The 17,964-nt window shown below is 45.1% G+C and overlaps 1 protein-coding gene and 1 long non-coding RNA gene across 9 annotated transcripts; one reads left to right on the top strand and one right to left on the bottom strand.

Moving 5' to 3' along the window:
* Nucleotides 1–302: 302 nt before the first annotated feature.
* Nucleotides 303–4,941, bottom strand: LOC123060653 (phospho-N-acetylmuramoyl-pentapeptide-transferase homolog). Of its 3 annotated transcripts, XM_044483451.1 has the most exons (8): nt 4,616–4,941; nt 4,256–4,333; nt 3,938–4,167; nt 3,055–3,505; nt 2,902–2,966; nt 2,219–2,412; nt 1,578–1,786; nt 303–864 (listed from the first exon to the last, which is right to left on the bottom strand). In XM_044483451.1, exons 1-8 carry the CDS (start codon nt 4,766–4,768, stop codon nt 682–684), a joined length of 1,563 nt encoding a protein of 520 aa, XP_044339386.1. In that variant the 5' UTR covers nt 4,769–4,941; the 3' UTR covers nt 303–681. The 3 variants fall into 3 exon arrangements, with proteins under 3 accessions (XP_044339386.1, XP_044339387.1, XP_044339389.1); XM_044483452.1 differs by lacking the exons at nt 4,256–4,333; nt 4,616–4,941 and having other exon boundaries at nt 3,055–3,365; XM_044483454.1 differs by lacking the exons at nt 4,256–4,333; nt 4,616–4,941 and having other exon boundaries at nt 3,055–3,362.
* Nucleotides 4,942–5,566: 625 nt separating this feature from the next.
* Nucleotides 5,567–10,961, top strand: LOC123060654 (uncharacterized). 6 transcript variants are annotated; one of them, XR_006428083.1, is made up of 7 exons: nt 5,580–6,160; nt 6,262–6,473; nt 6,566–6,634; nt 7,174–7,303; nt 7,425–7,889; nt 7,994–8,124; nt 9,244–10,961. It is a non-coding gene; the product is annotated as an uncharacterized lncRNA (long non-coding RNA). The 6 variants fall into 6 exon arrangements; XR_006428079.1 differs by having other exon boundaries at nt 6,280–6,473; nt 9,244–10,960; XR_006428078.1 differs by lacking the exon at nt 6,566–6,634 and having other exon boundaries at nt 6,280–6,473; nt 7,425–7,588; nt 7,810–7,889; nt 9,244–10,958.
* Nucleotides 10,962–17,964: the final 7,003 nt, after the last annotated feature.

The raw sequence follows: 17,964 nt of genomic DNA, 5'->3' as shown, positions 1-17,964 counted from the left end.
AAGCACAGCGAATCATGCAATCCTCCTTGCCATAGGGTTCCAGCCATGTCCTCTCGCGTACACCTCCCCCATGACCAGCTTGATCATCAGCGCGCCTTCTTCAGTTCTTCTTGGCTTCTCTGCACTATGCTCTTCGTGCCGTCTTCCTGGTGTTTGCCTTTTTCATTTATTACAAATTTACTTTCACGGCCTCATTATGACACAAGCAAGCATATAAACCAAAAAAACCACTGACGTGCGTAGAAACATCAGGCCCAAGAGGGGTACCCATCCATCAAGCCATAAGCATAAGCCATCAGATGTGCAATATACTCTGGAGGTGGAGTTACATTAAAAGATAGATGAACAACACGTCAGTTGAAGCAATAGTTCAGTACTTCAGTATACAAAGATGCTACTCCCTCCGATCCAAAATAAATGTCGTTGTTTTAGTTCAAATTTATTTTGGATCAGAGGGAGTACAGCTTTCTGCGAGGAAGAGGATACAACAACCCATGGTACTACACTGCACGACTTCATTTGAGGTGTCCTAGAAACTCCACACGCAAAATTCTGTAAATCTGTAGTATATCAGTGAACCTTACGCTCGGGCATGCTGAAGCCTGAAGCATCTACCATTCTAGAAGTGCACTACAGAAATGAAATAGAAGCAATGAATGAATGGTAACCTATGCTTTCTATTTACGCTGAGACGAGACCAAGGTATCCTGCCAACACAGTTAAGAAGCATGTCATGATGTATGCACCCGCCACGATATAAGGCTCCTTTATGCCCCACAGTCTAAGATAGTAATGCGAGGGAAGAATTCGCTGGAAAGATCTGTTTGTCCCATGGATGTGCTTCAGAGTCATGCTCAAAGGAACCTGAGACAGAAATGGGACATGACGATACATTATGATCTTATCAGCTGAAATGCCACCATTAGACAGAGAAATATAGTGCACATTGCACTATTTTGTGTTCTTACAGGACTGGAGGATGAAAACGATTAGCAGACATATAGACACAATGCGTCGTAGAAATAATTAGTAACTGAAACTTCTTTATGAACTGTGAATAAACTAGGATAATCAGTAAAGGATCCTGAAGCAAAAAATAAGTCTAGCTAGATATGTTTCTATGCGATGTCTCATTGCTCACAAACTGATAGTTAAGTCGCAGAGTAATGCATGCCAATTGCCAATAATACCAAAAGGGCTTCACAGAAGGCCCTTGTTCAGTACAACAAGCACAATGAACTAGCACATAGGGCTCATGACTCCGGGCCACGAAGGGATAGAGGATAACATGAACTAGAGGGTTTAGTGCTGCAGAATCATAGCAAATGTCGATTATGACTAGACACAGGATCGTGATAAAAGGTGTAAAGCATAGTCACACAATTGACAGAGACAGAATGATCCAGTGATCAACTGCTCCATGTTTAACCACTATCCACTGGAAAGCAAATAAATATCATAATTCAACTCATGCTCACTGCACATGCAAATGATGTATAACAGTAACTAAAGGGTGTCAACAGTAAGCATATATCATAATTATTGAGGTAAAACGATAAATACAAACAGTACTATACCTGCAATATTACCACAAGCAGCTCGAGAAAGAAGACGCTGCATGCAATTAACATAGGAATGAACATTCCACTACATGCTGCAATTGTAGCAAGTGCTCCTCCAAGTGCAAAAGAGCCAACTCGACCCATAACTATTGAGGCCCTATATCTGTTATGTAAAAGAAAGCCGGTGCAAGCACCTGACATAGATGCTCCAAAAACACTCAGCTCTGCAACAATTGTGAATAATTGATTCACACAAGACCTCATTAGATTTAACAAAAGGTAGAAGATCATGAAGATGAATTCGAAGAAGTCAACAGGGAGGTATCCATTTAGGTGACCCCTTTGCATCATACTATGGAATTCAGTTCCGATACACCATCTACCCTGACTAATGACTACACATAACATTTTTTTCCAAACTTAAAAACACTGCGTTGAACCCTTTTCAGCAAGTGGAGCATAGATGCATGAAAAGCTCCAGAACAAATTAAATGGGTACAATAGACCATTACGTGATGTCATGTATAAAATAGGTTTGTCACCCTTTATCGAAAAAATGATGACAGGAGCAAAAACTAGTATGCTATAAGGAATTAATTACGATGCGGGATTACAACTTTGAGAAAACATGTTAATAGGCAGAAATAACAAAGTACCCGAGCAAATTGGAAGAGCGGCAACAGACAATCCAACGAGTGCCAAAGCAGCAACACCACCAGCCAAACCATCAAGACCATCAACCAATGTTACTCCAGTACCCATGGAAAGAGAACATACTGTAGCCAGAACCAGATAAACTTTCCCCATGAATGCAAGACCAAATGACGGAGGCAGAGGAACAATGAATTTCCTTCATGAACAAAGTAGAATAAGTAAAGTTGAGACAGTCAACCTAAATATTAAACTGTGATATTTTTTATATCTTTTCCTGTAACGCGTGATCAGAGAATTAAGGGTCATATAATGTGCCCAGTATACCAAGATATGATGTAGGAATTTAGACATCTTCAAAGTATAATCAGGAAAGCACCATCCACTCTAAAATTAACAGGTAAACATTGGTACTAGTTACCAACGTGAGTTCAAAACCAACATTAGTTGTGTAAGTACGCACTAAGATAAAGTGACACCATTGGAGGCCGCAGCCCACAGATAAAATGATGTATGATCCTTGGGCTGTACTCTGTGACAATCCTTTAGGCAATTAAGAAAGATTTTGCTTTTCATGTTAAGAACACCAACTCAAAAACCAACCACAATCACAAGATAGCATAACTGATCAAGCACTAAATCAAACTGACCCAGCTTCAAGGCACACATCAGTTGCAATAATGCTTACATGTTGTATGGTGTTGAAATATTTGCAGAACCCAGCCAGATAAAGAAGTAGATACCAGCAGCAGTCTGCAAGGAATACGAGATTACTTCTAAGTTGCATTTACTGTAACATGTAAAGGGCACCCTATCATAATTTGACAAAAGCATCACTTACCTGAACCAAAAATCTTATCCACTGAGGTATTTTATGATTGCGATCCATGACAAGGTTTGAAATATCGTCAAGTAACCCAACTACTGCAAATATGATGGTTATTATAGCTGCTCCATTTACTCCACTTGAGTTTGAACCAACATTTCTTCTTGCAACCAAAATACCAATCGGAACGAAGAACAGTCCTCCCATTGCTGGGGTTGGTTTTCCGTTGGATGGAGATATAGGCTTCCCTCTCCTCCGGAAATGATGAATCTTCATTCTATCAGCAATGGGTGCAAAAATAAATCCAGCTAATGTGGATAGAACTGCTGATATTAAAAAAGGGCGTGTCAAATAAAATGAGTCCAGAGGTAGCCTAACAATCCACCACGAACACCAGTCGACAAACAAAAGTTGCACTGCTAGGAAAGCAATCAGCCCAACATTATTCATCAGCCCTTGTCGAGTTCTGGGAATTGATGTAAGAAACTTTAGTCAGAACTCAGAAACTAGCAAACACATTTCTAAGAGCCTATCTGTTCTTATTGGTTCGGCAGTCTTTGTGTTCAGTTGACCGTGAAGAATAAGAATTACATAACCTTTCTAGCACAATATTAATCTGGAAGGTCATCACATATGATCTTAATATATTACCATTATTACTCCACAGCTAAGTGTGTATTATTCCTGGAAAATTACACACTATACTATACAACAGCATATTCGTTAAGTGTGTGATGTTCGCTGGAAAATTACACAATATACAATACAACTCGTTGTAATACAATGCCGACACCTAGCCATATTATCATGATGGTATATGACTTATCGCTGTAGAGCTACTTGAATGAGCTACAGTTGTTTGTATTCCGCTTGTGATCTGAAAAGCTAGATAATTTACCTGCTCTTCCTTTGCCCTTTCCCAATGGTGGCGAGCCTATGGGCAGCAATGGTTATCGCACCCTCTGCCGCCTTGAAGCGCCTCTCGGTCATCATCGTTGGCAACTCAACATCCCCAATTTGAGTTAACACAACCTCATCGTCGCTCCAATCACTCTCACTTGAATACAGAACAACACCAAATGCATCATCCTCGTCGTCATGATGCACCAGCGAGAAATCCCCCAGATCCTACACCAAGTCACTGCAACTGGTAAAACAATCCAATTCGTGGTGCAGCACTGCTACCTGAATTTGAAGAAGAGAAACAGCACAGTACATCATCAAATGATGTGGGGATTTGAATGGAACCACGCCTGCGTGTGGGTCTGGATGGGATGCTTCCGAACTGGGACTCCTGAAGAAGGGTAATAGCAGCGAGATCAATTCCACCGCACGTCCATCTTGTGAATCATTTGGTGGCGTATGTTAGTTTGAACTGAAACGCGCAGCAGTATCAGCATGCGACTACCGGCTACTGCAACAACCAACGGCCTGACCATTTGGAACTAAAAATCTGAAAAATGGCAGCTGGTGGAGATCACCTGTCGCCTACGCTTCGATGAATACGGCGGCAATAACGAGGCGAAAAACAAACTCTACGAGGAATTGGGGCGGATCGAGAGATCTAGGAGCTCACCTGCACGGCGGAGGGTCGGCGGGAGGACGGCGTCGAGGAGGGGCGCACCCGCGGGAGAGGCGGCCGCCGGAGGGATCGCCGGAAGCGCGGGTGGTGGGGCGCGGGGCACGAGTAGTAGGAGCAGGAGGCGGAGGAGGAGGAAGGAGATGCCATGGCTGGTACTTCGTCGGCGGGGACGACGGGGGAAGAAGATGGCCGGAGATCGAGGGGTATTTTCTGACGGCGACCGGAGGACAGCGGCTACTGTTTTTCTTGGAATGCTTCGCTGCGAGGTGGGTGTTTGCTGGATACTTCTTTCTTGTTTTGGAGGCCTCGGCCAACCTGGGAGCAATTTTTCTCCCTTGGGGAAAGTGGTCGTCGCTTCGCACATTGACATTTGCTATGCGGTGGATCTGGACATCTGGTGCTTTGTTCAACATTTTGGTAACGTCGAAACACGCTACAAAGCGGATTTTTCTATCTATGATCATATTTTATACTCCCTCCGTAAAACATACTATAAGAGAGCGTTGCTTTTAGTAGTGATCTAAATGCTTTTATATTTCTTTACCGAGGAAGTAATGCACTGGTGATTTAGTGAAAAAAGCAAATCCACAAAGTTCTACATAATTCTAAGGGAGTTTAACTTTTTTCGAAAGGATTATAGATCTATTATTCATCTGAAATGCAGAGCATCTCAAACATAACATAAATCCAGAATCCAGAAATAAGAGACGGATGGATGCACAAGCCTTCTCAGCGATCGCGATTCTGGACCGTTGGATCTGCGCGCTTGATGCGATCCGAGCTGTCGGATCGAGCCCTGGAGTGACCTCGTCCGTCGGATAAAAAAAAGTTACTGCTGGAATGAATAGTAATGGCAACAAAATGTAAATATCATGCCCTCACCAGGGCATTTTGGTCATTTCGCGTGGTGGGCGTATAAAAGGGCTGGCTCCCCTGGTGAACCGTAGCCGCCGCCTCCTCGCGCACTCGCGCCCGCGCCCTCACCTCTCTCTCCCCATCCAAACCCTACCTCGCGCCCGCCTCCCTGCCCTGCCGCCGGCGCCGGCGCCGCCGCTCGCCCGGGCACCCATCCCCGGCCTCACGCCGCCCATCTAGAGAGATGGGGGCCGCGCGCGACGAGGCCGGCGTGCCGTCGTCTCGTCTTCTGCCGCGCCCGCCTCCCTGCCTCGCCGCTGGCCGCCGCCGCCACTGCTCGCCCGGGTACCCGGCCGCGGGTGATGTGGCCGACGTGCCGCCGTCCCGTCTTCTGCGAGGTCGAGGAGAGCCAATCCCACCTCGCCGCCATCTCCTTCATCCAGCCGGCTGCCGCCTTGGCCGACTCCTCTTCCCCTCCCGTCCTCCTCCTCTCGCGTCTCCTTCCCATCGTCAGGCCGCATACTGCTCCACCCTTCCTCCTCCCCTCCCATCGCTCCCCTCTAACGCTAGGAGTGGGTGAGGAGGCTGAGCCACTGCCCGCTGCCGGCCCGCAACACCTCCTGTTCGACCATGCCGAGGAAGCACTGGACCTTCATCCTTGCGTCTGTGCAGAGACGACCCGAGGTAAGGCGCCTTCATATTTGTTTGTTTCTTATATTGGAGATGCGGTCAGCTGATTTGGGGGGCCTTGAGGCATTCAAATGGAGCACATGTGTTCACCTTAGGTGACTTATAATCTGTAGCATATGTTGCTGCATTGGGAGATTTGGAGTACGTGCATTGAGGCTTAAATGTGCAAATGCACACTGCTGGAGCGCCCTTCAGCAACGAGGAGGCCCAATGCGACACGGCCGCCGCCTGCGTCGGTTCTCCCCAGCACGACACGGCCGCCGCGGGCATCGGTTCTCCCCAGCACAACCACTCTGAAGACGCCCAGGTGATCCATTCTCTTGCCTAGAGATGTTGTTCTTCTCTTTCAGTTATACTTTTTTTGTTTCCATTGATTTTGTGTGGAATTTATCATTGCAGGTCCACTGTAGCTGTTGTTCTCTTGTCTTCTTGCACATAGTACATCACTTGATAGTTGAGACTATACTGGTATTGGCCAATATTGCGTTAGGATAACTATATTGCATTTTGCGAAATATTAGTATGGCAGCGTCAGCTTCCTCAGTTGTTGCAAATCTTGTATTTGCGCCTTGTACTGTAACTGCAAAACTCTAGGTATCAATATTCAATATATCTTGTAAATTTTAAAGCATTTTGAAACCTTACAAATAACTAATTGAGTTGATAATAAAACAGAAGATGCATTGCCCCAATGGGATTACTACTTCTCTGAAGTGCCTAACCTACCAAATCCGCACCAGATGATAATTTAATATGCCAAAGTACATAAATTTGCCTAATTTATGTTCAGCTCATTTTCCTTGCAGCTGGTTTATGAATAATATATGAAATATGGACTACCAAAACTGTATTTGTCCGGCGTCTCAAAATTGCAACATATTGGAAATAGTCGACCTTCCTGTTATTAACTGTAACATATAACATATTAATACCTCAAACTAGGGATTGCATATGTTTGATTTTTCTTGGGCTAGAAGCCAAGAATATTGAACTTTGTTTTATGGTAGGAAATCGGATACTCTGAAGCAGTAAAACGTTTCGAGTTCGATGGTCAGCTTGGCCCATACAATTTGGATTCTTTTGGAGACTGGAAACAACTTTAAAGCTACTTGTCACAAAGTGTCATTGAACGCCTTGGTAAGTCTGATGCATTTTGATTTTTCTCGTACCCTTAATAGTTACAGAGCAGCCTGTATTTAAGACATTTTTGATAGAACCAACTAATGAGTTGCTGGTTATGTGTGTTTGATTTGTACAGAGCCAATTGGTGGCAATTGCATTGGAGACATCATGGATGGATAGAGCTCCCCAAATGGATATGGGGAGACGATTGATGGAAACACTTAGAGAAGACAAATTTGCCAAGAAAGCGCCTGCACACACTGAGAGGAGAGGATGCTATTACACAACTATCCCGCTTCGGTTAAGCACAGAATTCTGGCAAAGTGTCACTGAATATTTCAGAGTTTATATCTTTTCTATGATGCCCAAAGAAAATGTGTTTCTAAACCCTTTACTGTTTGTGGCAATGCTTCTCATGCTTCCCCAAACAAGCTATTGCTACTTACAATTCCGAGAGTAATAGAACTTGCATGATGTGATCAAAGTTCTTTACTTACTTGCAATGCTTCCTTTCTTTGCAGCTTTGGAATATACAATAAGGTCAATCGGCAATGGCTAGCAATCAGGATTATTAGCTGTCCAATCACCCAGAAACTTTGAGGTGGGATTTCTCTTAATTTCCTTTCAGAGGTATATATAACTTGGAGCACACATGTATGTATCTCACTGTTTTGTATTATTATTACTTTCATTGCCGATGTAAAGCTGAAAATGGATGGATGGATGCACGGTGTGATAAGATCATGAAGAAAGTGTTTTGAAGAGTATCCCGAGGTTGAGAACATTTATAGTGAATTACAGGAAACAAAACGGTCTTACTCCAGTTCACATCCATGGTAACTATCAATATATAACTCCAGTTCATGTTCTTCTAATTATACATGAGGGTATGAAAAATCCACACTCTTATGTGAAGGACGTGAGGTGTCGCTGATGAGACCTTTGTGTTGGACGGTGATCATGGGCAACGTTATATAGTTAGTTTGATATGTTATATGGTCCAGCTAGGTTCGAAGGAACGGGATCTTTGGATCAGTCCCATATTCATGTTAGTTTTATAACAAATCGGTGAAAATTACTTCTGTGTGTTGTTGCTTCAAGTTGAAGTTTGGTCACTTGTTTTCAGGTCTACCCCGCCGTCATTTCTATAAAAATAAACAAATTCTTTATTTATAGCTGATTGCCATTTTCCTTTTGGGTATGTGTTGGTCGCCCCTCATCCGCGGCTGCTCGCGGGCGCTCCCGCAATGCCGCGGGTAAAACTGGTGGTGGCCATGGCATTGCCGGCGGCTCTGCCTCTTGCGGTGACTTTGTAGAGTACAAGTCAAGTTTAAAGCTTTCGACCGCGACGGCTGAAAAACCAAAGTAAATGCATCATATATATTCTAATAAATGCATGCGAATCATAGAAAATATGGTAAGCACCTATCCTGCAATTTAGGACTGGCGTGATGTTGCTCTTTGTTGATAGAAATCATACTTGCATAGCTGTTTGATTGATTTGATTATAATCAAACTGCATCGTCATAATATTATATCCTTGCCATATTGTAAAGTTTCAGTTGGGTTGGTCACGGCACACTATATGCGATATGGCAATGTTTTGTACCAATCTTTGTGATGTACTCCGGAAGAAAGGTATCTTCAAATGTATAAAGAATTAGCATGTTCTTAGTGGTTAGTAGCGCCTGATTCAAAGTGACTGTGAACGGGTTCGAATCCTAGTCACTGCATTTTTTAAACAATTAATTTCTCCTAGGAGCTGACACGTGGGACCACTGCCATGTAGGTTAGGCTTTTCTTATCTAAACTACTTGATGTGACAAAATATCTTAAACAAGCTCTGTGATTTCTATGCTCTCTTATATTATCAAAGATGATTGCACTTATATGATATGTTTGATAGTTCCTATATACTATGAAAGAAAAAATAGCTGATGTTCCGCTCCCTGCAGGTCTGCACTTGCGTCGCGCCCTTTCCTCTCCCTGCCGCCTTGCCTCTCTCCCTGCCTGCTCGTTGCCCCGGTCGTCTCTGATGGTGCTCCTAGATGTGCTATACATCACCTCCTCACCTCCTTGGCCACTTCGGTGCCCATGGCTTTCGTGCTCGTCGGCAGGATGGTGCAAGGCGCAACTCCGATGTGGTTCCTCACTGGTTGGATGGCGTTCAGGCGTAACCCCGGTGCCCTCTGAGTACTGCCTCGGCTACAACCTCCCTCTGTGAGCTCCATCTTCCCCTGCTCTGCTTCGGCTACTATATGGGACATGGCCAGGGCTATGATGATCAGTTATGGCTGATATAGGCATGCTCTCAAGCAGTCGAGGCACTTGTGGGTATTAATTTGGATCCTCCCTCGTTTCTTTGAGCTGTTTTGAGCACGTTCTTATTTTAGTGGCTTTGTCCTTGGATGGTCATTTCTAATGAGTGATAACCAGGGCAGTTAAACCCTCGTAAGAACATATTGATCCGGTGATCCATCCAGAAATCCAGAAATAAGTCCATCCATCCAGAAATAAGAATAGAAACTCCTCAGGCCGCTCCTTAGCGATTTGGGATTCCTGGCCGTCGGATCTGGTTGCTTGATGGATCTTGGGCCGTCGGATCGACCCCTGTAATGACCTTGTCCGTCGGATAAAAAAAATTACTGCTGGAATGAATAGTTACTCCCAAAATGAGATATCTCGTGCCACCGCGTTTGAATCACGTGCCCCATCGGTCGGAAGCCATTCTTGCTAGGGCGATGATGATTAGCCGTGGGTATCAAGTTGGGTCCTCCCTCTTGTCTCTAGAATCCTTTTTGATCCTGTGATACTTATTGTTCTGTCCTTTGGATGGTCATTGATCTGGTGATAAGAGATGATGGGGGTAGATTATATGATCGAGGAAAGGCAAATCTGAGCCCATATGCATTGAACCCTGAACCCTTTTTATTCGCACGTGGCCCACCGGTCGGAAGCCATCCTTGCTAGGGCGATGATGATTCGCTGTGGCTGAAATAAGTGTGCCTTTGAGCAATCAAGGCACCTGCGGGTATCAAGTTGGGTCCTCCCTCTTGTCTCTAGAATCCTTTTTGATCATGTGATGTCCTTGGTGTTGGGGAACGTTGCAGAAAACAAAAAATTTTCTACGATTTCACCAAGATCCATCTATGAGTTCATCTAGCAACGAGTGATTAGATTGCATCTACATAGCTTTGTAGATCACGCGCGGAAGCGTTCAAAGATCGGGGATGAGGAAGTCGTACACAACGTGATCCAAATCACCGGAGATCCTAGCGCCGAACGGATGGCACCTCCGCGTTCAACACACGTACGGTCAGCGTGACGTCTCCTCTTTCTTGATCCAGCAAGGGGGAAGGAGAGGTTGATGAAGATCCAGCAGCACGACGGCGTGGTGGTGGATGCAGGGCGTCACAGTAGTAGGGCTTCGCCGTATACTACGTGAGAGAGAGGTGCAGCAGGGGAGAGGGAGGCGCCAAAGGCTCAAGGGTGCGGCTGCCCCCTCCCTCCCCTTCATATATATAGGCTCCCCTAAGGGGGGCGCCGGCCCTAGGAGATGAGATCTCCTAGGGAGGGCGGCGGCCAGGGCTGGAGTGGCCCTCAAGGCAAGGTGGGGCGCCCCCCACCCCTAGGGTTTCAACCCTAGGCGCATGGGGTGGGCCTAGGGGGGCGCATCAGCCCACTATGGGCTGGTTCCCCTTCCCACTTTGGCCCATGGGGCCCTCCGGGATGGGTGGACCCCCGGACCCTTCCGGTGGTCCCGGTACAATACCGGTGACCCCGAAACTTGTCTCGATGGCCGAAACAGCACTTCCTATATATAATACTTTACCTCCGGACTATTCTGAAACTCCTCGTGACGTCCCGGATCTCATCCGGGACTCCGAACAACATTCGGGTTACTGCATATACATATCTTCACAACCCTAGCATCACCGAACCTTAAGTGTGTAGACCCTACGGGTTTGGGAGACATGCAGACATGACCGAGACGACTCTTCGGTCAATAACCAACAGCGGGATCTGGATACCCATGTTGGCTCCCACATGCTCCACGATGATCTCATCGGATGAACCACGATGTCGAAGATTCAAGCAACCCCGTATTCAATTCCCTTTGCCAGTCAGTATGTTACTTGCCCGAGATTCGATCGTCGGTATCCCAATACCTCGTTCAATCTCGTTACCGGCAAGTCACTTTACTCGTATCGTAATGCATGATCCCGTGACCAGACACTTGGTCACTATGAGCTCATAATGATGATGCATTACCGAGTGGGCCCAGTGATACCTCTCCGTCATACAGAGTGACAAATCCCAGTCTTGATCCGTGTCAACCCAACAGACACTTTCGGAGATACCCGTAGTATACCTTTATAGTCAACCAGTTACGTTGTGACGTTTAATACACCCAAAGCACTCCTACGGCATCCGGGAGTTACACGATCTCATGGTCTAAGGAAAGGATACTTGACATTGGAAAAACTCTAGCAAACGAACTATACGATCTTGTGCTATGTTTAGGATTGGGTCTTGTCCATCACATCATTCTCCCAATGATGTGATCTCGTTATCAATGACATCCAATGTCCATAATCAGGAAACCATGACTATCTGTTGATCAACGGGCTAGTCAACTAGAGGCTTACTAGGGACATGTTGGTGTCTGTTATTCACACATGTATTACGATTTCCGGATAACACAATTATAGCATGAATAAAGACAATTATCATGAACAAGAAAATATAATAATAATAATGCTTTTATTATTGCCCTAGGGCATATTTCCAACAGTCTCCCACTTGCACTAGAGTCAATAATCTAGTTACATTGTGATGAATCGAACACCCATGAAATTCTGGTGTTGATCATGTTTTGCTCTAGGGAGAGGTTTAGTCAACGGATCCGCTACATTCATGTCCGTATGTATTTTACAAATCTCTATGTCTCCATCTTGAACATTTTCACGAATGGAGTTGAAGCGACGCTTGATGTGCATTATCTTCTTGTGAAACCTAGGCTCCTTGGCAAGTGCAATAGCTCCAGTGTTGTCATAGAAGAGTTTGATCGGCCCCGACGCATTGGGTATGACTCCTAGGTCGGTGATGAACTCCTTCACCCAAATTGCTTCATGTGCTGCCTCCGAGGCTGCCATGTACTCCGCTTCACATGTAGATCCCGCCACGACGCTCTGCTTGCAACTGCACCAGCTTACTGCCCCACCATTCAAAATATACACGTATCCGGTTTGTGACTTAGAGTCATTCAGATCTGTGTCGAAGCTAGCGTCGACGTAACCCTTTATGACGAGCTCTTCGTCACCTCCATAAACGAAAAACATTTCCTTAGTCCTTTTCAGGTACTTCAGGATATTCTTGACCGCTGTCCAGTGTTACTTGCCGGGATTATTTTGGTACCTTCCTACCAAACTTACGGCAAGGTTTACATCAGGTCTGGTACACAGCATGGCATACATAATAGAACCTATGGCTGAGGCATAGGGGATGACACTCATCTCTTCTATATCTTCTGCCGTGGTCGGACATTGAGCTGAGCTCAATTTCATACCTTGTAACACAGGTAAGAACCCCTTCTTAGACTGGTCCATATTGAACTTTTTTAATATCTTATCAAGGTATGTGCTTTGTGAAAGACCTATGAGGCATCTCGATCTATCTCTATAGATCTTGATGCCTAATATATAAGCAGCTTCTCCAAGGTCCTTCATTGAAAAACTCTTATTCAAGTAGCCTTAATACTGTCCAAGAGTTCTATATCATTTCCCATCAAAAGTATGTCATCTACATATAATATGAGAAATGCTACAGAGCTCCCACTCACTTTCTTGTAAACGCAGGCTTCTCCATAAGTCTGCGTAAATCCAAACGCTTTGATCATCTCATCAAAGCGAATGTTCCAACTCCGAGATGCTTGCACCAGCCCATAAATCGAGCGTTGGAGCTTGCACACCTTGTCAGCATTCTTAGGATCGACAAAACCTTTCGGCTGCATCATATACAATTCTTCCTTAAGGAAACCATTAAGGAATGCCGTTTTGACGTCCATTTGCCATATCTCATAATCATAGTATGCGGCAACTGCTAACATTATTCGGACGGACTTCAGCTTCGCTACCGGTGAGAAAGTCTCATCGTAGTCAACCCCTTGAACTTGTCGATAACCCTTAGCGACAAGCCGAGCTTTAAAGATGGTCACATTACCATCCGCGTCTGTCTTTTTCTTAAAGATCCATTTATTTTCTATGGCTCGTCGCTCAACAGGCAAGTCAGTCAAAGTCCACACTTCGTTTTCATACATGGATCCTATCTCGGATTTCATGGCTTCTAGCCATTTGTCGGAATCCGGGTCCGCCATCGCTTCTTCATAGTTCGAAGGTTCATCGTTGTCTAACAACATGATTTCCAAGACAGGGTTGCCGTACCACTCTGGTGCGGAACGTGTCCTTGTGGACCTACGAATTTCAGTAGGAGCTTGATCAGAAGTATCTTGATCATCATCATTAACTTCCTTTCTAGTCGGTGCAGGCACCTCAGGAACATTTTCTTGAGTTGCGCCCTTTTCTGGTTCAAGAGGTAGTACTTCATCAAGTTCTACTTTTTTCCCACTCACTTCTTTCGAGAGAAACTCCTTCTCTAGAAAGGATCCATTCTTGGCAACAAAGATCTTGCTTTCGGATCTGAGGTAGAAGGTATACCCAATGGTTTCTTTAGGGTATCCTATGAAGACGCATTTTTTCGACTTGGGTTCGAGCTTTTCAGGTTGAAGTTTCTTGACATAAGCATCGCATCCCCAAACTTTTAGAAACGATAACTTAGGTTTCTTCCCAAACCATAATTCATACGGTGTCGTCTCAACGGATTTCGACGGAGCCCTATTTAAAGTGAATGCGGCAGTCTCTAAAGCATAGCCTCAAAATGACAGTGGTAAATCGGTAAGAGACATCATAGATCGCACCATATCTAATAGAGTGCGATTACGACGTTCGGACACACCATTACGCTGAGATGTTCCAGGCGGCGTGAGTTGTAAAACTATTCCACATTTTCTTAAGTGTGTGCCAAATTCATGACTCAAGTATTCTCCTTCACGATCTAATCACAAAAACTTGATTTTTCTATCACGTTGATTCTCAACCTCACTCTGAAATTTCTTGAACTTTTCAAAGGTCTCAGACTTGTGTTTCATTAAGTAGACATATCCATATCTACTCAAGTCATCAGTGAGGGTGAGAACATAACGATAGCCACCGCGAGCCTCAACACTCATTGGACCGCACACATCAGTATGTATGATTTCCAATAAGTTGGTTGCTCGCTCCATTGTTTCTGAGAACGGAGTCTTGGTCATTTTACCCATGAGGTATGGTTCGCACGTGTCAAATGATTCATAATCAAGAGACTCTAAAAGTCCATCTGCATGGAGCCTCTTCATGCGTTTGACACCTATGTGACCAAGGCGGCAGTGCCACAAGTATGTGGGACTATCATTATCAACCTTACATCTTTTGGTACTCACACTATGAACATGTGTAGCATTACGCTCGAGATTCATTAAGAATAAACCATTCACCATCGGAGCATGACCATAAAACATATCTCTCATATAAATAGAGCAACCATTATTCTCGGATTGAAATGAGTAGCCATCTTGAATTAAACGAGATCCCGATACAATGTTCATGCTCAAAGCTGGCACTAAATAACAATTATTAAGGTTTAAAACTAATCCCGAAGGTAAATGTAGAGGTAGCGTGCCGACGGCGATCACATTGACCTTGGAACCATTCCCGACGCGCATCACCACCTTGTCCTTTGCCAGTCTCCGCTTATTCCGCAGCCCCTGCTTTGAGTTACAAATGTGAACAACTGCACCGGTATCAAATACCCAGGAGCTACTACGAGTACTGGTAAGGTACACATCAATTACATGTATATCACATATACCTTTTGTTTTGCCGGCCTTCTTGTCCGCTAAGTATTTGGGGCAGTTTCGCTTCCAGTGACCACTTCCCTTGCAATAAAAGCACTCAGTCTCGGGCCTGGGTCCATTCTTTGGCTTCTTCCCGGCAGCTTGCTTGCCGGGCGCGGCAACTCCCTTGCCGTCCTTCTTGAAGTTCTTTTTACCCTTGCCCTTCTTGAACTTAGTGGTTTTATTCACCATCAATACTTGATGTTCCTTCTTGACTTCTACTTCTGCTGATTTCAGCATTGAAAATACTTCAGGAATGGTCTTTTCCGTCCCCTGCATATTGAAGTTCATCACAAAGCTCTTGTAGCTTGGTGGAAGCGACTTGAGGATTCTGTCAATGACCGCATCATCCGGGAGATTAACTCCCAGCTGAGTCAAGCGGTTATGTAACCCAGACATAGTGAGTATGTGCTCACTGACAGAACTATTCTCCTCCATCTTACAGCTGAAGAACTTGTCGGAGACTTTATATCTCTCGACCCGGACATGAGCTTGAAAAACCATTTTCAGCTCTTCGAACATCTCATATGCTCCATGTCTCTCAAAACGCTTTTGGAGCCCCGGCTCTAAGCTGTAAAGCATGCCGCACTGAACGAGGGAGTAGTCATCAACACGTGTCTGCCAAGCGTTCGTAACGTCTTGGTTCTGTGGGACGGGTGTGTCACCTAGCGGTGCTTGTAGGACATATTCTTTCTTGGCAGCTATGAGGATGATCCTCAGGTTTCGGACCCAGTCCGTATAGTTGCCGCCATCGTCTTTCAGCTTGGTTTTCTCTAGGAACGCGTTGAAGTTGAGGACTACATTGGCCATTTGATCTACAAGACATATTGTAAAGATTTAGACTAAGTTCATGATAATTAAGTTCATCTAATCAAATTATTCAATGAACTCCCACTTAGATAGACATCCCTCCAGTCATCTAAGTATAACATGATCCGAGTTAACTAGGCCGTGTCCGAACATCACGTGAGACGGACTAGTCAACATCGGTGAACATCTTCATGTTGATCGTATCTTCTATACGACTCATGCTCGACCTTTCGGTCTTCTGTGTTTCGAGGCCATGTCTGTACATGCTAGGCTCGTCAAGTCAACCTAAGTGTTTGCATGTGTAAATCTGTCTTACACCCGTTGTATGTGAACGTCGGAATCTAACACACCCGATCATCACGTGGTGCTTCGGAACAACGAACTGTCGCAACGGTGCACAGTTAGGGGAAACACTTTCTTGAAATTATTATGAGGGATCATCTTATTTACTACCGTCGTTCTAAGTAAACAAGATGCAAAACATGATAAACATCACATGCAATCAAATAATAATAGTGACATGATATGGCCAATATCACATAGCTCCTTTGATCTCCATCTTGGGGCTCCATGATCATCTTGTCACCGGCATGACACCATGATCTCCATCATCATGATCTCCATCATCGTGTCTCCATGAAGTTGCTTGCCAACTATTACTTCTACTACTATGACTAACGCGTTTAGCAATAAAGTAAAGTAATTTACATGCCGTTTCTCAATGACACGCAGGTCATACAAAAATAAAGACAACTCCTATGGCTCCTGCCGGTTGTCATACTCATCGACATGCAAGTCGTGATTCCTATTACAATAGCATGAACATCTCATACATCACATATATATCATTCATCATTCATCACAACTTTGGCCATATCACATCACAAAACACTTGCTGCAAAAACAAGTTAGACGTCCTCTAATTGTTGTTGCAAGTTTTACGTGGCTGCAATAGGGTTCTAGCAAGAACGTTTTCTTACCTACGTGAAAGCCACAACTTGATTTGTCAACTTCTATTTACCCTTCATAAGGACCCTTTTCATCGAATCCGCTCCAACTAAAGTAGGAGAGACAGACACCCGCCAGCCACCTTATGCAACTAGTGCATGTTAGTCGGTGGAACCGGTCTCACGTAAGCGTACGTGTAAGGTTGGTCCGGGCCGCTTCATCCCACAATACCGTTGAAGCAAGATAAGACTAGTAGCGGCAAGAAAGTTGACAACATCTACGCCCACAACAAATTGTGTTCTACTCGCGCAAGAAGAACTACGCATAGACCTAGCTCATGATGCCACTGTTGGGGAACGTTGCAGAAAACAAAAAAATTTCTACGATTTCACCAAGATCCATCTATGAGTTCATCTAGCAACGAGTGATTAGATTGCATCTACATACCTTTGTAGATCACGCGCGGAAGCGTTCAAAGATCGGGGATGAGGAAGTCGTACACAACGTGATCCAAATCACCGGAGATCCTAGCGCCGAACGGACGACACCTCCGCGTTCAACACACGTACGGTCAGCGTGACGTCTCCTCCTTCTTGATCCAGCAAGGGGGAAGGAGAGGTTGATGAAGATCCAGCAGCACGACGGCGTGGTGGTGGATGCAGGGCGTCACAGTAGTAGGGCTTCGCCGTATACTACGTGAGAGAGAGGTGCAGCAGGGGAGAGGGAGGCGCCAAAGGCTCAAGGGTGCGGCTGCCCCCTCCCTCCCCTTCATATATATAGGCTCCCCTAGGGGGGGCGCCGGCCCTAGGAGATGAGATCTCCTAGGGAGGGCGGCGGCCAGGGCTGGAGTGGCCCCCAAGGCAAGGTGGGGCGCCCCCCACCCCTGGGGTTTCAACCCTAGGCACATGGGGTGGGCCTAGGGGGGCGC

This window comes from Triticum aestivum, chromosome 3A, assembly GCF_018294505.1.
Source record: "Triticum aestivum cultivar Chinese Spring chromosome 3A, IWGSC CS RefSeq v2.1, whole genome shotgun sequence".
Classification (NCBI taxonomy): domain Eukaryota; kingdom Viridiplantae; phylum Streptophyta; class Magnoliopsida; order Poales; family Poaceae; genus Triticum; species Triticum aestivum.
The sequence above is the reverse complement of the archived record's forward strand: the minus strand, read 5'-3'. Positions and strand labels throughout refer to the sequence as shown.

What these genes read in the sequence shown, in the direction of transcription:
- LOC123060653 (XM_044483451.1), bottom strand. Translation starts at nt 4,768, where the DNA reads ATGGCATCTCCTTCCTCCTCCTCCGCCTCCTGCTCCTACTACTCGTGC. An exon ending in TCCCCACATCATTTGATGAT is followed by an intron (nt 4,168 to 4,255) that starts GTACTGTGCTGT and finishes GACTTGGTGTAG; the next exon opens with GATCTGGGGGATTTCTCGCT. An exon ending in ATTTCAACACCATACAACAT is followed by an intron (nt 2,413 to 2,901) that starts GTAAGCATTATT and finishes TTGTTCATGAAG; the next exon opens with GAAATTCATTGTTCCTCTGC.